We start from the raw sequence: 22,347 nt of genomic DNA on the forward strand, positions 1-22,347 counted from the left end.
TAGTAGCTTAGCGTATGCAGGCTTCTTCTTCTTTTCTATTATGGCGGATCGCAAGCAACCTGAAGCTATGGCGCCACCTACTGTACATGAGTGTGTAGCAACATTACATCCATTAAATACTGTTTTTTTTAATTATTTTGTATTCGGAAGATGAACATATAATGCTGTCTTTAATCTGTAAATATCCACTATGTTTCTGTCATTTCCCAATATTCCTTTCAGACTCCATTCCTGTCCTCCTAACTATTCTTCTCAATCTCTCCCTTTCAGGCCATATGTTGTACAATTCATCAATGCATGTTCTACATTTTCTTTCTCTCCACAACCTTCATTTTATCATATTTTTTCCTCCTTATCAGACATAAAATATCATTTAGACAGGTATGTCCTACTCTTAACGTTACATTTTCTTCCTTTATACTTTTCATTTCCATCCAATATAGGTAATTTTATTCATCTAACTTCCATTGGAGTCTCTCCAGTCTCTGTTAAAAGAGCATTAATCGACGTCGTTTTCAATTTCAGAATCTGTAGTTGTGGATTAAAGTATTGTTGGCAATGTTTTCCAGTAACATTGTCAGTAACATTTTTTAATATGAAAACACAATGGGCTCAGCAAGTTTCCTGAGGGAAACCCTGAGAAATGATGTCTATTTGTAACCCAGTTTTTCTTCAAGAGAGTTGGATAGTTTGTAGTGTGTGATCATTAACCATTTAACTTGGTTAGCTTAGCTACAGACTGCTGTTTGCCTCAAGTACATCAGCATTTAATCAGTGAGGCCAATATGTACCAGGACAGTAGTAACTTGTCCCAGTATCTTTTACCACCTTTAACAGATGAACTCCTATTTTTCTCATTTTAATTTTCCTTCTAATAGAGTATTACAACCTGTATGCAGACTGTTGGATGTATAATTCACTAGCAGTAAATAATGTGATGGTATCAGTATTGGACCAAAGAAAACAAGGCAGATGCAAGGATTTACAGTTTTAATGGGTCAGACAGACTCAGAAAATAGTGACAAGTGTGCAGAGAGCAACCAATTTTATATTCTGTCATGGGACCAGAGGTTGTGTTAAGGGAATATTTTCCTATTTGACAAGTCATTTTTTTAAACAACTGGAAAATTCTGAAGTCCATCCTTCATTTGACAGGTTACAATTCACATCCTTCACTAATGCACATTTGCAGATCCAACTGATTGATGAACTAATTTCTCTGCAGATGCAACCAAGAGGAATGTGTGAGGCACTGTGCGTTCAGCTCCAGTGGGTGAAGAGCTGGTAATTTATTGCATATATTCAGAGAAAACTTTTCCACAAGACTGGCTTCAAAATAGTCTCTGACATGTATGAGTTTTCAGGTTATTGCTCAAACTATTCCTTCGAGAGAAGCTTTTTTTCACAGGATCATCCAGGAAAAGGCCTCTCACCTGGATGAATTCTCTTGTGGACAACAAATTGAGCAATTTGAGAAAAACGTTTCCCGCATCATTTGTATCAACAAAGAATCTTTCCTGCATGAATTTTCTTGTGGACATTTAAGTCACTCATCCGACGGAAATTCTTTCCACATAATTCGCATGAAAATGGCCTCTCACCTGTATGAATTCTCTTGTGCTCATTTAAAACTCTCCTTCGAGAGAAGCTTTTCCCACATGATTCACATGAAAAAGGTTTTTCACCTGTATGAATTTTCTTGTGGATATTCAAATGACTAACTCGTCTGAAGCTTTTTTTGCATGATTGGCATGAAAAAGGTTTTTCACCTGTATGAATTTTCTTGTGCTCATTTAAAACTCTACTTTGAGAGAAGCTTTTCCCATGATTCACATGAAAAAGGTTTTCACCTGTATGAATTTCTTGTGCATTCAAATCATTACGTCTGAAGCTTTTTCCATGTTTGCATGAAAAAGGTTTTTCACCTGTATGAATTTTCTTGTGAACTGTTAAATTATTGTTTCGAGTAAACTTTTTCCGCAAGATTCGCATGAAAAAGGTTTCTCACCTGTATGAATTCTCCTATGGTCATTTAAAGCTCCATTTCGTGAGAAATTTTTTCCACATGTTTCACATGAAAAAGGTCTCTCACCAGTATGAGTTCTGTAATGGTTTTTCAACTTCCACTGTTGTGAGTAACATCTCCCACAAATGTCACATTTGAAAGACATTTTCTTTGTGCTGGTACCAGACTGACTCTTTGACACAGAGCAGCTGCTTCCTTCCTGACCTTTGCCCTCAACCACTGGAGAGACATGAAAGGAAACCTTCTCTGTTCTGGCCTCTTCTTCATTCATATCATCTTCCTGAAGAGTAGAAATCTCAAGCAAAGCAACAAATGGCTTCTGGACAAGCAGCTCTCTCTCATGATTCCTGAAGAGGTTCTTCTGGTCCTGTCCAGTTGGTAAAAGTTCTGGTGGCTGCTGTTCATGTTGAAGCACTGAAGAATCTAGCTCCTCTTTATAACAGATGTTAGTGAATATTCTATTTCCTTGTGTTTGAGCAGTATAGGTTCTGGTTCCTCCTCTTCTTTTTGATCCATCTCGGTACTGGTCCCATCTGTTCCACTTCAGTCCGCTGATGTTCTGCATGCTCTTGTTATCACTAGAGCAACTTGCCAAAATCTGGATTTGTTGGTTGGCAGAAGCTTCCTCCTCATTGGAGACACTTGGCTGTTGGTCTGGGAATAAAGAATGGCATCATTAATATAATTTAAGTGATGACTATCTGATGGATCAGCCTGGTTTTCCCTGGAGATTCTGGTCTGTGGGCATCATATGGTTATTCTAAATGGTTTGTGGAGTTTGAATGAAAAGCACATAACGTGTCCTCCACACTAATGTGCAGTCATGGCAAATATTAAAAATATTTCAATTCACAAGTACAGTTTCATAAAAAAAATAATTAAACATTTAATTCTCAAGTACTCAAACAGTGAAGAATTCATCCTACATTAAGACAATATGTTTTTAATTTTACATGTAACCTCACTGGTTCTTTGGATTATAAATGTGATGAGACACAGAGATTTCTGTGCCGCATGGCACACCGGTGTGCCGTGGAAATTATCCAATTTCCCCTAATTGGTCTAAAAGAATTTTTTTGAAAACAAATTAATTAACTGCAAATAATATGCCATTTTCTGTGTTGTAGTAGTGACTAGCGCCGTAATCATGTAATTTTCTTATGACAGGATGGCAGTGGGTACATAGCATTGTACGTTAAAGAATTAGTGATGCATGAATGTGGCAGGTAGCGGTGAGAGCATTGTACCGAGCAAGACTGTGATGACAGTGATGGAAAAGTTTTTGAAAAGAAAAAATGCTAACTTCTTACCCAGATGAAGGCCCTAGTATGAGTGGATGTCAACGGAAGGCAAATACCGTGAGCTTTTTCTTTTCCAAATATTATTGCTTTTCTCAGAAAAGGAATTATTTTCTGTATTCTGGCTTGTGGACAGAATTAGTCGTGTGAACAATATGGTCTTAAATTTAACACCACATTTTTGTGCCACTGTTCAGGCATACTTTTGAAGTAGACATGTTAAGTGCAATTTGAAATATCCAATATAAAATATGATAAAAATAAATTTTTGTGTTTGATTCCTATTCAAGACACTTTGATAAGAACTACTATATATTTTTAAAAAATTATTTTACTTTGTTTAGATTTTTTGGTTGGTGGTGTGCCTCATGATTCTTTCAATGAAAACAATGTACCTTGGCTCAAAAAAGGTTGAAAAACACTGATCTAAACCGCTCTTCAAAAAAACCAAAGACAGAGCATTTTCTTTAAAAAGGCAGATATCTTGATGTTTGTGCTGCAACATTTTTTCCTATCAGCCTCTGTAGCATCAGAGCTAGCAGCTAACAGAGCTAGCAGCTAACACAGTTCCAGTTAGCAGCAGCTGGAGCTGCAGCAACTATCTCCTCTGACGGATCTCTGTCTGCAGTGAAAACATTTCATCCAGACCCACCAGAACTTTGTCTCTGCAGCTCCGAACGACTCTGTGTAGCTTAATGTCTGGTTTCCAGCTGATCCCCATCATCCTGCGCTGAGCATCGAGCTCTTCCTCGTAGCTAATGATGGTTTTTTCAACCTCTGTGAAGATTTCCTCCGCAGCAGCAGTTAGTCTCTCTCTGATAAACTCTCTGAGATGCTGAACTGAACACATGGTTGCTGAAATATTCGCTCAGGGACAATGCAGCAGTTTAGTAGCTTAGCGTATGCAGGCTTCTTCTTCTTTTCTATTATGGCGGATCCCAAGCAACTTTAAGCTATTGCGCCACCTACTGTACAGGAGTGTGCAGCAACATTACATCCATTAAATTATTTTTTTTTTATTGTCTTCTAAAGATGACCAAATAATTCTGTCTTTAATCTATAAATATTCATTATGGTTCCGTCATTTTCCAATATTCCTTTAAGACTCCATTCCTGTCCTCCTAACTATTCTTCTCAATCTCTCCCTTTCAGGCTCATATGTTGTACAATTCATCAATTCATGTTCTACATTTTATCATTATTTTTATTCCCTATTATACATAAAATTTCATTTAGAGAAGTATGACCTACTCCTTATCTCATCATTATATTTTTCCTTTTGTTTCTCTAATATTATTAGTAATATATTAATATTTTTAATTTCAACTGACGTCTGTTGAAATTAAAACAGAAGTCTTTTTTGCCACTCTTCTATTTCTTTACTCTTAACTAATTTACCTCCCTCTTTTCCATGAGGAATTTTAATCTTGTAAAGTCCCTTTTGCTAATTTGTCTGCCTTTTCACTACCATTTCATACCTTTCTTTGCTGGTACCCAACAGAAACAAACATCAGTGCCACCCTAAATAAGCTGCTGCATTTCTACTATTAAATATTTTCTATTATTTTGTATTCCCAGATTACTTGATGTTACCTCTTTGGAATCCATGCACACCACCTCCCTATCTGGTTGAACCTCTTCAACCTACTGCAAGTTTAGCACAATTTCCACCATGTCTGCTGTAAAATCGTTTATTAGACCAAATAATCGTTTGAAAACACACACACACACATATATGTAAATAAATATATATATATATATATATATATATATATATATATATATATATATATATATATATATATATATATATATATATATATATATATAGGAGTATAATCCCATATTTAACTTGTCCTCGTACCTTTTACCACTTCACAGCGGAGTCAGGCCTGGGGAGTGTCTGGGGAGTGAGGCAGTCCTCCCTCCCCAGACACAGCTATCCTGTCCCTGTCCCTGTGGAAAAGGTGAGCCGCACTTTTCTGTGACATGCTAGACTAGTTAACGTCATTCCAGGAAGTGAATAGCAATTTTGTTTTCTCTGTTTTTACAATTACACATCAAAACTGCAATATTTATTACTGACAGAACTTCAAACAATTTCTAAAATGCTAATAAAAACCAGCCGGCTCCTATCTGGAGTGGAGGCTGAGTGGTTTGAACAGCAAATAACCTCCTTAACTTGGATATAAGTTAGAGATTATCTTGTCATTTTCATTCTGAACTTGTTCCCTCTTCCTCCAAATGAATTGAAGAAAGTACAACTACAGAGCATTCGGGAAAAGTCTGGGTTGCTCTATGTATATTTTTCACATTGCCTGTTACTGGTGCGGTGACTATACATGTTAGAAGTTATATTTTTGCTTTATCGTAGTAAATGTATATTTAAGTATCTTGGTTTTTCATTTTGAATTGGCTTTTACAACTTTCCCTGCTTTTAATCTTGCTTTGAATAGAGTAATGCAAACTGTATACAGACGTTTGCAAGTATAATTCACTAGCAGTAAATGTTGCGATGGTATCAGTATTGGACCAATGAAAACAAAGCAGTTGCCAGGATTTTTCATGATGCTTTAAATGGGTCAGGCACTCAGAAAAATAGTGACAAGTGCACAGGGGAAAAGCAATTTAATTTTTTGTCATAGAACCCAAAATGCAGGGCAGCGCCCCGAGAATCGAGGATGAATCCAAAGCCTGCAGGACATTAAATGCTGAGGAATTGGATTGGAAAGTTCTGGACTAGGAAATTCCAACTCCATCATTCTTATGTACTTGTTAATCATTTGTTTCATGTGGAAATACAGTTTACCATAATGAAAGATACTTCGCCCCAAATTTCATGTGAAAAATACATCACACCCATGTGGGGTAAATTATTAATTTCACAGAAGACTTTTCCACAAATTCGGCTTCAAAACGTCTGACCTGCATGAGTTTTCATGTGAATCCTCAAATTATCCCTTCGACAGAAGCTTTTTCCACAAGACTGGCATGAAAAAGGCTTCTCACCTGTATGAATTTTCTTGTGACGATTTAAATCACCAATTCGCAAGAACCTTTTTCCGCATGACTTGCATAAAAAAGGCCTCTCGTCTGAATGAATTTTCTTGTGATGATTTAAGGCCTTCATTCGAGAGAAACGCTTTTCACATGACTTGCATGAAAAAGGCCTCTCAGCTGTATGAATTTTCTTGTGACAATTTAAATCACAAATCTGAGAGAATCTTTCCCCACATGTCTGACAAGTAAAACGCATCTCACCTGCATAAGTTCTCCTGTGGTGATTTAAATAGCTAATTTGAGAAAACGTTTTTCCGCATGACTGGCATGAAAAAGGTTTCTCACGTGTATGAATTTTCTTGTGGACGTTTAAATTACTGATTCGAGAGAAACTCTTTCCACATGTTGGACATGAAAAAGGTTTCTCGCCTGTATGAATTTTCTTGTGACGATTTAAAACATTCATCAGAGAGAAATTTTTTCCACATGTTTCACATGAAAAAGGTCTCTCACCAGTATGAGTTCTGTAATGGTTTTTCAACTTCCACTGTTGTGAGTAACATCTCCCACAAATGTCACATTTGAAAGATATTTTAAGTGTACTGATATCAGACAGACTCTCTGACACAGAGCAGCTGCTTCCTTCCTGATCTTTGCTCTCAACCACTGGAGAGACATGAAGAGAAAGCTGCTCTGTACTTTTCTCTTCTTCATTCATTTCATCTTCCTGAAGAGTAGAAGTCTCAATCAAAGCAGCAAACTGTTTCTGCACAGTTTGCTGCTCTCCCTCCTGACGGCTGCTGAGGTTCTTCTGGTCCTGTTCCGTTGGGAAAAGTTCTGGTGGCTGCTGTTCATGTAGAAGCACTGAAGAATCTAGTTCCTCTTTATAACGTATTTTAGTAGATAATCTATTTCTCATGTTTGAGTAGTGTAGGTTCTGGTTCCTCCTCTTTCTTTAATCCATTTTGGTTCTGGTTCCATCTGTTCCTCTCCAGTCCACTGATGTTCTGCCTCTTTCTGGTCCTGATTGGACCTACTTGCCAGGCTACAGATTTGTTGGAAGGGAGAAGCTTCCTCCTCATTGGAGACACTTGGCTGTTGGAGGTCTGTGGGAACAAAGGATGACATTAATATAATTTAATTGATGACTCTCTCATGGGTCTGCCTGTTTTCTTCTAGACATTCTGGACTGTAGGCATCATATAGTTATTCTAAAATTAGTTTGTACAGTTTAATGGAAAAGCTTCACACTAAAATACAGTTATGGCAAACATGTTCAAAAGATCTCAAATACGTAAAGATTTTAATCCATCCCTCCCACGTTAAACTAGGAAAAAATCTGAGGCTAGAAATCATCCATTAGACGTTCCCCCTGAGTATCTGAGTTATTACTATCTGAGTAGTGAATCAGTGTGAGTCGCCAGGCTCATAATTCACAGAGGGAAAAATCTTGAGATCTGCAGAAAACCATTTGCATTTTGTACTTGAACAAAGTTTTCCAATGTCCTTGTAGAACTGGTCTGGACCCCTGAACTGAAAAGATAAGACTAAGTGATTTTTTTCTTTCTTTTACCACCGAGCAATGCTTTTACCTTTAACAATGATTTAAATTAAAGATGTGGCACTTTTGCTTCAGATAGATCAGGGCTGTGCAATCTGCAGCTTCATACCTGTAAGTGGCTCTGTGGCTCACTTAAAAGAAAAAACAATGAATTACACTAATGTCCTCATTTGTTTCATTCGTTTGTTCTGTTCCACTATGAAAAACAACACAGATCATCCTGAGTCTCCCTCTTTCCTTCCCAATAACCTCCATTCAGATGTGTGGACGGACAGCATGGAATTGCTTTTATTTTTCAGCTTACAAATGAAGAAATTAAAATTCCATATTTTCACCATGATAACATTATAATAATTGGAATTCTAACACAAACGTTTTCTGTTTTGTGCTGCAACATTTTGTCCTATCAGCCTCCGTAGCATCAGAGCTAGCAGCTAACAGAGCTAGCCGCTAACAGAGCTAGCAGCTAACACAGTTCTTGTTAGCAGCAGCTGGAGCTGCAGCAACTATCTCCTCTGACGGATCTCTGTCTGTAGTGAAAACATTTGATCCCAGACCCACCAGAACTTTGCCTCTGCAGCTCCGAACCGACTCTGTGTAGCTTAATGTCTGGTTTCCAGCTGATCCCCATCATCCTGCGCTGAGCATCGAGCTCTTCCTCGTAGCTAATGATGGTTTTTTCAACCTCTGTGAAGATTTCCTCCGCAGCAGCAGTTAGTCTCTCTCTGATAAACTCTCTGAGATGCTGAACTGAACACATGGTTGCTGAAATATTCGCTCAGATGGGACAATGCAGCAGTTTAGTAGCTTAGCGTATGCAGGCTTCTTCTTCTTTTCTATTATGGCGGATCGCAAGCAACCTGAAGCTATTGCGCCACCTACTGTACATGAGTGTGTAGCAACATTACATCTATTAAATTCTGTTTTATTATTATTTTGTATTCTGAAGATGAACAAATAATGCTGTATTTAATCTGTAAATATCCACTATGTTTCTGTCATATTCCTTTAAGACTCCATTCCTGTCCTCCTAACTATTCTTCTCAATCTCTCCCTTTCAGGCTCATGTTGTACAATTCATCAATTCATGTTCTACATTTTCTTTCTCTCCACAACCTTCCTTTTATCATTATTTTTCCTCTTAGACATACAATGTCATTTCAATAGATATGACCTATTCCTTATCTCATCATTATTTCTTTCCTTCTGTTTCTCTCAATATCTTTTAGTTAATAGTGATTTTGTATTTTGTATAAGCACCTTTCATTATTATCTTCATTTCATTTTTTGCTATATTTCTAGTTTTTACTCTTAACTGATTTCCCTTCCACTTTTCCAAAAGGAATTGTAATCGTTATTTAAATTAAAATCTCATTTTGCTAATTTATCTGCCTTTTCATTGCCTTCTAATCCTTCGTGTGCTGAAACCCAACAGAACCAAGCATCAGTACCACCCCTAAATAAACTGTGCTGAATTTCTAACATTCAGTCTTTTCTATCATTTCGTTTTGCAAAATAATTTTTAACTTACTGCAAGTTTATTATACCTGCCACCATTTCCACTGTAAAAGCAGATATTTGCTCTGATAATTGTTTGGAAAGATATATATTTTAAAATCTAGTATATACATATTCCTATTCCCAAACATTCTTTTATATTCTTAGAACCGTCTGAATATATTTTAAGATAATCAAAATGTGATTTTCTTTAATATATTTCTGTCTTTACCCCTGCTTCCTTTAAATTCCAATCATTTTTCATTTTATGAAGTCTCATGTCTTTATGTACCTCAATAAATTGCCATGGAGGAACAACACTAATCAATTTAAACTGCGCTGTTTCCTTGTTCTCTAATCCATACATTTTATCCCATTTAGCTACAATGCATCTTAATCCATTAATCTGGAATTTTGAATATTACCAACAGTTTTGTAAAATTGTTGAAGTTCCATTTTCAGTCCAATATAGAGATAATTGTATTCATCTAATTTCATTGGAGTCTCTCCAGTCTCTATTAATAGAACTTTAATAGGTGTCGTTTTCAATTGAAGACTCTGTAGTTGTGGGTTTCAGTATTGTTGGCAATGTCTTCCAGTAACATTGTCTGTAATGTTTTTATATTTCTGAAATGTAAAAAATTTTTAATATAAAAACACAATGGATGGCAAATTGGCGCAATGACGCCCCCAAATGAACTGGAGTATGTGGACAGGCGATAAATAGGGAAAGAAATATTCCATATTAATGAATCTCTTATTTTCAGACAAAAAGTAGTCCACACCATTTATAAAAAGAGAACTAAATAAAATACACAAATCAACAAGTAGGTAAAAATTACAAATCCACCACAAATAACATAAACAGTTCAATATATAAGAAAGCTGAAAGTATCTCTAATATTACTGTAATTTGCAGTTGTAAAAGCTCTTAAGTTGTTGATACATCCACACAGCATACATTTATAAATGATTTTATATACATACTTATATACATACATTCAAAAATAGATGAAGGTCTAATGTGTTTTGCAAAGTGAAAACAATCCAAGAACTTGTATAATATTTATTAAAGTGAATCTGTATGAGATAAATTCCTAATTGTCACTTTGTGTATTTGTGTCATGTGGAAATTCAGTTTACCATAATTAAAGAACAAAGTGTTGTAGTCAAGACCACGTAACCGAGAACAAGACCAGAGTGTATCGAGACCAAGACAAGACTAGGCCTGTCACGATAACAGATTTGCTGGCCGATGTCTCAAAAATTATTGCGATAAACGATATATTGTTTGAAGACGTTTTTTCATTGATTTAATGGCAATTACGTAATAATACATGCGATTTTCTGCCAAAGATAGATACACTTTACTTTCAAAAGACACTTAACATTGGGACTGATACACAAAATAAATAAAACAACCAAAACCAAAAAATAAAATAGATTCTTAGTCTTCATTAACAATAAATGCACTTGAATAAAAACTAAACAACATGAAGCCAAAGTGGGAATAAATACTGCATTCAACCAAAAGAGTGCAGATTATGAAGTCTGTATAGTGTATTGCCCTTCAGTAATCATTAGATTTAAATAGAGAAGAATCTGACTGCCTGATGCAATAGTTCACACTACAGGATTTTTTTACCCCGAACGACAATCTTAGAACGTTCTTCGTTCTAAGATTGTGTGTGTTACGGTAGATCGTCGTGGCCGCTCCGATCTAAATCAAGGATTTATCTAGACTGGGAGCTTAATACAGCCTGTTGAATGTGACCGGGAGCCAATCAGAAAGCGCGGATTCTCCTCGTGCTTTCTGAGGGGAAACACGGAGGGAATCCCGAACAGCAGACACGATGCAACCCGAACTCCAGCAGACATCGGAAACAACATGAATGTTTATTCAACAGTTCGTGCAAAAAAATATAAATAACTAGGGGAAGAGTTGGAGCGAAATTACTACCAGAAAACCTGGTAACTTTTCAGCTGTTCTTCCTTAACGTGTCATAAAATGGTTATAATGATTTTCATTCAGTCAGACTGACACTAGCCACATGCATTGCAGGAAGATTGTAGTAAGGAATTGATTAATGCCTGGTTTCAAAACTAGTGAACTGGACTTATTATTTTGTGTCCATTGTTGGACACAACACGGTTTCGATCGAACCGCAATACCGAGGATTCTGTCTCTCGGGTTTTGAAAATGGGTCAACAATCTGCGACATCAGATTGTGCAGCGCGCGCTGGGTATTACACTAAGGAAATAAGGAAGGGAGAGTCGGTGGAGAGCACCGGAGTTGAGCCTTTTTTCATTCAGTGTCATCAACAGTAAGAGAAAAAGGCAGGAAGAAACGATATAGATGATAATTGAAATGACGTCGATAGTTTTAATTTATCATGCGATTGATTTATCGTTTATCGCGACAGGCCTAGACAAGACCATCAAAAATGGTCTCAAGTCCTACAACAGTGAAAGAACAATTTCCCTAGCATATTTCATGAGGAAAACACATCTCACCCATGTGGGTTCTAAAGAGCATAAGTAATACATTTCAAAGCAAATCTTTTCACAAGTTGTCTTCAAAGCAGTCCCCGATCTGTATGAGTTTTCATGTGAATGTTCAAATTATCCCTACGATTGAATCTTCTCCCACAAGTTTGACAAGGAAAAGGCTTCTCACTCGTATGAATCGCCTTGTGACGATTTAAAATACTCATTTGACAGAAACTCTTTCCACATGACTGGCATGAAAAAGGTTTCTCACCTGTATGGATCGTCCTGTGACGATTTAAAATACCCATTTGACAGAAACTCTTTCCGCATGACTGACATGAAAAAGGCTTCTCACCTGTATGAGTTCTTTTGTGGTCCTTTAAATTACCAAGTCGAGAGAATCCCTTTCCACATAACTGGCATGAAAAAGGCCTCTCACCCGTATGAATTGTTTTATGACGATTTAAAACATAACTTAGAGAGAAACGTTTTCCGCATGTTTCACATGAAAAAGGTTTCTCACCACTGTGGGTTTTGTAATGGCTTTTCAATTTACACTGTTGTGGGTAACATCTCCCACAAATGTCACATTTGAAAGATTTTTTCTCTGCACTGGTATCAGACTGACTCTCTGACATGGAGGAGCTGCTTCCTTCCTGATCTTTTCCCTCAACCACCGGAGAGACATGAAGGGAAAGATGCTCTGTTATTGTCTCTTCTTCATTCATATCATCTTCCTGAACAGTAGAAGTCTCAATCAAAGCAGCAAACTGTTCCTGGACAGTTTGCTGCTCTGCCTCCTGACGGCTGCAGAGGTTCTTCTGGTCCTGTCCAGTTGATAAATGTTCTGGTGGCTGCTGTTCATGTTGAAGCACTGAAGAATCTTGCTCTTCTTTTCTTACGTATGTTAGCGGATATTCTATTTCCTCATGTTTGAAGAATGCAGGTTCTGGTTCCTCCTCTTCTTCTTTAATCCATTTAGGCTCTGGTTTAATCTGTTCCTCTTCAGTCCACTGATGTTCTTTCTGGTCCTGATTGGACCTATTTGCCGGGCTAAAGGCTTGTTGGTTGGCAGAAACTTCCTCTTCATTGGAGACACTTGGCTGTTGAAGGTCTGTGGGAACAAAAGATGACATTCATATAATTTAATTGACCATCTCATGTGTCAGTCTCATTTTTCCTGGAGATTGTGGTTTGTAGGCATCAAACAGTTAATCTCAAATAAGTTTGTAGAGTTTCACTGAAAAGCAGGTAAAGAGTCCAACAGACTAATTTGCAGTCATGGCAAAAATATTCAAAAGATTTTTATCCACAAGTTTCATACCATTTTTTAAATTAAACATTTAATTCTAGAGCATTCTTATAGTGAAGAACACATCCCACATTAAGACAATATGTTTTTAATTTTACTTGTACACCACTTTTTAAAGTTGATTAGATTGTGTAGAAACTTAAATCAGCATAACATGGCATTCTTGTTCTCTGGAATATAATATGATGAGACACGAGAGTTGTTTCACTAATCTTCTGTTCAAAAGTAGAAAGAGAAGAGTGCATTTTCTTTAATAAGGCAGATGTGTTGATGTCCAAAAGGAATTGGATCCAAGAAAATACTAAAAAGACTTGCCTGAAATGCAAACCTATTCATTACTGCTCTGACTGTGCATTTAGATTAGTAACTGGAAGTGTGAGAGATGAGGCTGGATGAGGTTATCTCATTACCACACGCTGAGGGAGATGGTGGTGAGGGTCACCGCCATCTCCCTCAGGTCTCCCCTGCCAGGCTACACCTTACACCCCTCTATGAAGTGTGGACTCAGTCAAAGAGCCCATCAGGATTCAAGTGTGTAGATATCAAGCATGCAAAAATTTGAGTATTGGGACAGTTCACCCCTGTGTGCTCTAACTTCACCATCCAAAATAGTGGGACTGGTCACGGTTTTTATTTGTGATCGTAAAAAGTACAACTACAACCAAAAATAGATTTTAAATGTACATTATAGGTATTTTTGCTGTCCAAAGTTATTGCTGGAGATATTTGACTGTTTAAATGTGTTTTGTTATACCTTCAATCAACCAATTTTATTTATAATCACCCTTCAAACTAAAAGCAGCGCAAAGTACTGTACAGATCAATAAACAACAAACAATTATCCACCCCAACCCCACATGGAAAAAAACACAACTGCATTGAAAATGCACAGACTAAGCAAAAATGATTGAATTCAGTTAATAGAATTTTTAAAAACTGTCTTAAAGACAGCAATGTTTCCTGGAGTCATTTCCTCAAACGGGGGACATAACACTGGAAAGTGCCTCACACTAAGTGACTCTGGGAACAGTTAATAGTTCAGTGCCAGAGGAGCTCAGGGTCTGAAGGAATTCATAAGGAAATGCAGCTCTGCAAGATAAGTTCAGAGTCTCGTAAACAAACTTTCTGTTTGTGCTGCAACATTTTGTCCTGAGCTCCAAAACTATCAGCCTCTGTAGCATCGGAGCTAGCAACTATCAGAGCTAGCAGCTAACACAGCTAGCAGCTAACACAGCTAGCACAATTCCTGTTAGCAGCTGGAGCTGCAGCAACTATCTCCTCTGACGGATCTCTGTCTGCAGTGAAAACATTTTATCCAGACCCACCAGAACTTTGTCTCTGCAGCTCCGAACCGACTCTGTGTAGCTTAATGTCTGGTTTCCAGCTGATCCCCATCATCCTGCGCTGAGCATCGAGCTCTTCCTCGTAGCTAATGATGGTTTTTCAACCTCTGTGAAGATTTCCTCCGCAGCAGCAGTTAGTCTCTCTCTGATAAACTCTCTGAGATGCTGAACTGAACACATGGTTGCTGGAATAGTCGCTCAGATGGGACAATGCAGCAGTTTAGTAGCTTAGCGTATGCAGGCCTCTTCTTTTCTATTATGGCGGATCGAAAGCAACTTTAAGCTATGGCGCCACCTACTGTACATGAGTGTGCAGCAACATTACATCCATTAAATTCTATTGTCTTAAAATGTATTCTGAAGAAAAATACATGTAGTACTTATTACAGCGAATCTGCGTGAGTTAAATGACTATGCTTTCCTAAATCCGTAAATATTCACTATGTTTCCGTCATTTTCCAATATTCCTTTAAGACTCCATTCCTGTCCTTCTAACTATTCTTTTCAATCTCTCCCTTTCAGGCTCAACCCACTGCAGGTTTATTATAACTGCCACCATTTCCGCTGTAAAAACACATATTTGCTCTGATAATTGTTTGGAAAGATATATATTTTAAAATCTGGTATATACATATTCCTATTCCCACACATTCTTTTATATTCTTAGAACCGTCTGAATATATTTTAAGGTAATCAAAATGTGATTTCTTTAATATATGTCTGTCTTTACCCCTGCTTCCTTTAAATTCCAATCATTTTTTATTTTATGAAGTCTCATGTCTTTATTTACCTTAGGAAATAGCCATAGAGGAACAACACTAATCAACTTAAACTCCATTTCCTTGTTCTCTAATCCATACATTTTATCCCATTTAGCTACAATGCATCTTAATCCATTAATCTGAAATTTTGAATATTACCAACAGTTTTGTAAAATTGTTGAAGTTACATTTTCTTTCAATATGCTAGATATCATTTTATTCATCTAATTTCCATTGGAGTCTCTCCAGTCTTTATTAATAGAACTTTAATAGGTTTCACTGTAAGACTCTGTAGTTGTGGATTTAAATATTGTTGGCAATGTCTTCCAGTAACATAATTTCCCAGTAATATTTTTATATTTTCTGTCAATGTAACATTTTTTAATACAACACAATGGACTGCAAATTAGTGCAATAACACCCCCGAATGAACTGGAGTGTGTGGACAGGCGATAAAGGGGGAAAAGAAGTACTTCATATTAATTAATGTCTCTATTTCCAGACAAAAAGTAGTCCATACCATTTATAAAACAATAAAACCATCCGCCACAAACCACATAACCAGTTATTCCAATGAATATAAAAAAAGAAAAAAGTATTATTTTAGCTGTTCTGCAGTTGTTTGATAGATCCAAGCAGCACATACATTTATGAATGACATTTTTTTTCACGGATATGTTTTCAATAAAAAACAAATTAATGGGTATCCAAAATTAGGTGAGGATCCCATGTGTTTTGCAAAGTGAAAACAATCCAAGACATTGTTTAATACTTATTACAGCGAATCAGTGTGAGTTAAATGACAAATTCTCATTTTTGTGTAATGTGAAATTTCAGTTTATTATAATAAAAGAACACTTTCAACCCATATTTCTTTTGGAAAACACATCTCCCCCATGTGGGTTCTAAAGACGATAAGTAATACATTTTTCACAAGTTGTCTTCAAAGCAGCACCCGACCTGTATGAGTTCTCATGTGAATGTTCAAATTATCCCTACGATTGAATCTTTTCCCACATGTTTGACAATGAAAAGGCTTCTCACTCGTATGAATCGTCTTGTGACGATTTAAAATACTCAATTGACAGAAACTTTTTCCACATGACTGACATGAAAAAGGCCTCTCACCAGTATGAATTGTCTTGTGACGATTTAAAACGTAATTTAGAGAGAAACTTTTTCCGCATATTTCACATGAAAAAGGTCTCTCACCAGTATGAGTTCTGTAATGTTTTTTCAATTTACACTGTTGTGTGTAACATCTCCCACAATGTCACATTTGAAAGATATTTTCTTTGTGCTGTTGTCAGACTGACTCTTTGACACAGAGCAGCTGTTTCCTTCCTGATCTTTGCTCTCAACCACTGGAGAGACATAAAGAGAAAGCTGCTCTGTACTTTTCTCTTCTTCATTCATTTCATCTTCCTGAACAGTAGAAGTCTCAATCAAATCACCAAACTGTTCTGGACAGTTTGCTGCTCTCCCTCCTGACGGCTGCAGAGGTTCTTCTGGTCCTGTCCAGTTGGGAAATGTTCTGGTGGCTGCTGTTCATGTTGAAGCACTGAAGAATCTTGCTCTTCTTTTCTTACATTTGTTAGTGGATATTCTATTTCCTCATGTTTGAGTAGTGTAGGTTCTGGTTCCTCCTCTTCTTCTTTAATCCATTTAGGTTCTGGTTCCATCTGTTCCTCTCCAGTCCACTGATGTTCTTTCTGGTCCTGAATGGACCTACTTGCCAGGCTCCTGACTTGTTGGATGGCAAAAGCTTTCTCCTTATTGGAGACAGTTGGCTGTTGGAGGTCTGTGGGAACAAAGAATATCATTAGTATAATTAATTGATGACTCTCTCCTGGGTCAACCTGGGTGTTCCTGGAGATGTTGGTCAGCAGGCGTCAAATGATTAATCTAAAGTTAGTTTGTGGAGTTCAATGGAAAAGTAGACAAAGAGTCCTCAATACTGAATTACAACTGTGGCAAAAATGTTCTAAAGATTTCAATGCAGAAGTACAGTTTCATACTTTTTTTTTCAACGAATTTATGTTTAATTTTAGAGCATTCATACAGTGAAAATTCATCCGAGATTAAGACAATATTTTCCTAATTGCACTTGTAACCTCACTTTTTAAAGTTGATTTGTGTTGAAACTTAAATTAGTAAAACATTCTGGCTCTCTGGGTTATAAATGTGATGAGACACAGAGACTTGTTTCAGTAATCTACCGTTCAAAGGAAGAAAAAGAAGAGGATTTTCTTTAATAAGGCAGATGTGTTGAAGTTCAAAAGGAAGTGGATCCAAGAAAATGCTGAAAACCATTAATTACTGCTCTGCCTCTGCATTTAGATTAGTAACTGAAAGTGCGAGAGATGTGGCTGGATGAATGATCTCCATCTGGTTTTCAGAAACTCGTAAAAAATGTCTGTGCTGCAACATTTTGTCCTATCAGCCTCTGTAGCATCAGAGCTAGCAGCTAACAGAGCTAGCAGCTAACAGTTCCTGTTAGCAGCTGGAGCTGCAGCAACTATCTCCTCTGACGGATCTCTGTCTGCAGTAAAAACATCCACACTTTTATCCAGACCCACCAGAACTTTGTCTCTGCAGCTCCGAACCGACTCTGTGTAGCTTAATGTCTGGTTTCCAGCTGATCCCCATCATCCTGCGCTGAGCATCGAGCTCTTCCTCGTAGCTAATGATGGTTTTTTCAACCTCTGTGAAGATTTCCTCCGCAGCAGCAGTTAGTCTCTCTCTGATAAACTCTCTGAGATGCTGAACTGAACACATGGTTGCTGAAATATTAGCTCAGATGGGATGGGACAGCAGCAGTTTAGTAGCTTAGCGTATGCAGGCTTCTTCTTCTTTTCTATTATGGCGGATCGCAAGCAACCTGAAGCTATGGCGCCTACTGTACATGAGTGTGTAGCAACATTACATCCATTGAATGTAATAAAAGTATTACTGATTAAACTGTAGCTTTAAAGCTTAAGTTTAATCTGTATTGCTTTAATAACAAATTTATGTCAGATCATGATTTTTTGGTTATTGTCAAGATGTCATAACAAATACATTTTGTTTGACACTTTTTACAAATATGTCATGATTTTCCAGAAGACACTTTTATGACAATGTTATAAATGTACATGAAGACTTACTCATGTAGATGAGGTCTAGCTCATGTGTCATGACAATTTTATTCACAACCCATCAAATAAAGTGTTACCATTACTTTTACTGCTTTTAATCTTGCTTCAAACAGATTACTGCACCCTTGCATGTATAATTCACGATCAGTAAATATTGTCATGATGTCACTGCTGGACCAGAGAAATCAAGGAAGTTGCAAGGATTCACAGTTTTACTTTAAATGGGTAAAACAGGCTCAAAATAATTGTGACAACTGCACACAATTTTATTTTTTTTTATTTTTTATTTTTAGTCGTGGGGCCCAAAATTACCATCATGAAAGACACCCCCCACAAACATTTCATGTGAAAAACACATCTCATCCCAAGAGGGTTTCTCTAACTATGTCTAAATGATGAATTTCACAGAAAACCTTTCCACAAGTTTTGCTTTAAAAATGCGTCTTGCCTGCATGAATTCTCGTGTGGGTTTTTAAACTATGAGATTTAGAGAAACTTTTTCCTCACAATTTGCATGAAAAAGCCTCACCTGCATAAATATTCCTGTGGCGATATAAATGGATAATTTGGGTGAAGGTTTTTCCGCAAGAGTGGCATGAAAAGGCCTCTTAACTGCATGACTTTTCTCGTGGACTTTTAAATCAGAAGTTGTGAAAAACTTTTTCGCATGTTTCACATGAGAAAGTTTTCTCACTAACATGAGTTCTGGAATGTATTTTCAGCTTCCACTGTTGTGTGTAACATATCCCACAACTGTCACATTTGAAAGATCTTTTCTTTGTACTGGTACGAGACTGACTCTTTGACACAGGCCTGCTGCTTCCTTTCTGATCTTTGCTCTCAACCACTGGAGAGACATGAAGGGAAAGTCGCTCTGTTCTGGTCTCTTCTTCATTCATATCATCTTCCTGAACAGTAGAAGTCTCAATCAAAGCAGCAAGCGGCTTCTGCACAGTTTGCTGCTCTCCCTCCTGACGGCTGCTGAGGTTCTTCTGGTCCTGTCCAGTTGGGAAATGTTCTGGTGGCTGCTGTTCATGCTGAAGCACTGAAGAATCTAACTCTTCTCTTTTTACATTTAATAGTGGATATATTTCCTCATATTTGAGCAGTGTAGGTTCTGGTTCCATCTGTTCCTCTCCAGTCCAATGATGTTCTGCTTCTTTCTGGTCCTGACTGGACCAACTTGCCAGGCTCCAGACTTGTGGGATGACAGGAGATGGAGACACTTGGCTGCTGGAGGTCTGTGGGAATTACATTGATATAATTTAATTGATGACTCTCTCATGGGTCAACTTTGTTTCCAGGAGATTCTGGACTGTAGACATCCTTCTGTCCATCTACAATTAGTTTATAGAGTTTAACTAAAAATCAGGTTAAGTTTCCTCACTAAATTGGAGCTGTGGGCAAAACGTTAAAAAGAATTTCAAATACATTCCGATTTTAATCTAGAACTGGGATTTCCCCTCTTGACAGATAGGACCACAGGTTTGATCTGCTAGATCAGGGCTGTACAACCAACTCTGTGGCTCAGTTATTACAAGAAACAATGAATTATTGCCCTTATTTGATGAATCCTTTGTTCTGTGCCCCTATGAAAAACAACACATGTCATCCTGCGTCTCCCCTCTCCTTCCTAATAACCTCCACTGCTCTATTCTGATCTGGATGTTTGCGGACGGACAGAATGCAATCATTTTTTAAGATTTACGAAATCACGTATGAGGTTACAAATGAAGACTTTACATCTTATTCGCAAGATTTCAAGCATTATAACAATTTGTATATTTTGTCAGGGAGCTTTACTCATAAACAGGTTTTCTGTTTATGCTGAGCTAAAAAACTATCAACATTTGTAGCATCAGAGCTAGCAGCTAAAATCAGAGCTAGCAGCTAAAATCAGTTTCAGTTCAGCCCCTTTTAACAGCAGCTGCAGCAAATATCTCTGTTTGCAGCAAAAGCATGAGCACCTTTGTCCAGACCTACCAGAACTTTCTCTCTGAGACTCCAATCCAATTCTGTGTAGCTTTATTTTTGGTTTTCTTGTTGATCCCCATCATTCTGTGCTGAGCATGCTTCTGGAAAAGCTCCTCTCCCTCCTGTCTGCTGCAGAGGTTCTTCTGGTCCTGTTCAGTTGGTAAATGTTCTGGTGGCTGCTGTTCATGTTGAAGCACTGAAGAATCTTGCTCCTCTTTTGTTATGTATATTACTGGATATTCTGTTTCCTCATGTTTGAGTAGTGCAGGTGGCATTTTGGTTCTGGATCCATCTGTTCCTCTCCAGTCCACTGATCCTGACTGGACCTACTTGCCAGGCTCCTGACTTGTTGGATGACAGGAGCTTCCTCCTCATTGGAGATACTTGGCTGTTGGAGGTCTGTAGGAACAAAACCATGATTAATATAATTTAATTGGTGACTATTTCATGTTCTGGAGATGTTCGACTGAAAAGCAGTAACAGCCTAAAATTTTGGTTGGGATGGGAGTAGCTAACATTTTCTTTAACACCTGAGTAATGATACTTTACACAGGAAGAACATATCTTAATTTTTTTTAACTTACATAGAAAAATCTCACAAAATCCTCATTATAGCAGAAAGAACGATGGACACTGTAAGAAAGGCTTACAATATTCAATTATGCCGCATTAAATGATTATTGCGAGGTAACGCAAAAATAAATACTTCCCTATGTTCCTTAGGGGACTCCGTAGTGTGGACGGACAGCATGTAGTTTTTTTTAAATATTATTTAGAAAATCACGTATTAGATTATAAATGAAGAATTTCCACTTTGTACTCCAAATTTCCGTCGCTAAAACCAATTGGAGTTATGTGTTGAGTCGGGGCTAAACTCTGTAGCACCAGAGCTAGCAGCTAACAGAGCTAGCAGCTAACACGGTTCCTGTTAGCAGCTGGAGCTGCAGCAACTATCTCCTCTGACGGATCTCTGTCTGCAGTGAAAACATCCACACTTTTATCCAGACCACCAGAACTTTGTCTCTGCAGCTCCGAACCGACTCTGTGTAGCTTAATGTCTGGTTTCCAGCTGATCCCCATCATCCTGCGCTGAGCATCGAGCTCTTCCTCGTAGCTAATGATGGTTTTTTCAACCTCTGTGAAGATTTCCTCCGCAGCAGCAGTTAGTCTCTCTCTGATAAACTCTCTGAGATGCTGAACTGAACACATGGTTGCTGAGATATTAGCTGAGATGGGACAACGCTGCAGTTTCCTAGTTTCGGTCATGCGTACTTCTTCTGCTTCTTCTTCGATGTTTTTTTGCAGTTGGCAAACAAGAAATTTGGTGCAATATCGCCCCCTACGTAACCGGAGTGTGGACAGCCGAAAAATAGGTAAATGAAAACAACTTCTTATGAAATTATACATCTTTATTACAAGACAAAAAGTGGTCTATGCAATTAGAAAAGAATAAAATACACAAATCATCAAGTAAAAAACATCACAAGGCAGATAAATGATGACTCCAATAGTTAGTAGGATTAGAAATATCTAATATCACCTTATGTTGCAGGTGTCAGAGCTTATATTGTGAAGTTACACCACAGGTGAGTTATATATGTCAGTGCAACACGTTTCAAAGCGGAACAGTTTAACCATATCTGCAGAGATGCTAATTTTCAGTGTCAATACATTCATTTGCATACAAGAATGAAACATTATGATAAACCCAAAGGCCCATGACCGACAGGCTTTATTTTTAATATCAATAGAAAAAATAGCAGATTTGTCAATAATATCAATTTTTGTTTTACTTGTTTTTAGCAGTAAAAATTAAAAGTTGCCAGATCAAAAAGCAAAGATCCTATTTTCTGAACATTAAATGATTTGCATTATTTTCTGCATTAAATTATTTGCTCCTACTTAGTGAACTTGACAGTAACAGAGTTCAGTAGCAGGCAAAGTATA

At 37.4% G+C, this 22,347-nt stretch overlaps 1 protein-coding gene and 3 pseudogenes across 1 annotated transcript; all 4 read right to left on the reverse strand.

Moving 5' to 3' along the window:
- Positions 1-977: 977 nt before the first annotated feature.
- Positions 978-4,188, reverse strand: LOC129357532 (zinc finger protein 568-like; annotated as a pseudogene).
- A 982-nt stretch (positions 4,189-5,170) lies between these two features.
- Positions 5,171-8,718, reverse strand: LOC129357528 (zinc finger protein 568-like; annotated as a pseudogene).
- Positions 8,719-10,708: 1,990 nt separating this feature from the next.
- Positions 10,709-14,777, reverse strand: LOC129357531 (zinc finger protein ZFP2-like; annotated as a pseudogene).
- Positions 14,778-19,067: 4,290 nt separating this feature from the next.
- LOC129357534 (oocyte zinc finger protein XlCOF7.1-like) lies at positions 19,068-21,673 on the reverse strand. Its single transcript, XM_055026694.1, has 4 exons — positions 21,411-21,673; positions 20,634-20,799; positions 19,814-19,823; positions 19,068-19,667 (listed from the first exon to the last, which is right to left on the reverse strand). Exons 1-4 carry the CDS (start codon positions 21,664-21,666, stop codon positions 19,068-19,070), a joined length of 1,032 nt encoding a protein of 343 aa, XP_054882669.1. The 5' UTR covers positions 21,667-21,673.
- Positions 21,674-22,347: the final 674 nt, after the last annotated feature.

Source organism: Poeciliopsis prolifica, unplaced genomic scaffold (genome assembly GCF_027474105.1).
Source record: "Poeciliopsis prolifica strain line A6 unplaced genomic scaffold, Auburn_PproV2 SCAFFOLD257, whole genome shotgun sequence".
Lineage (NCBI taxonomy): Eukaryota > Metazoa > Chordata > Actinopteri > Cyprinodontiformes > Poeciliidae > Poeciliopsis > Poeciliopsis prolifica.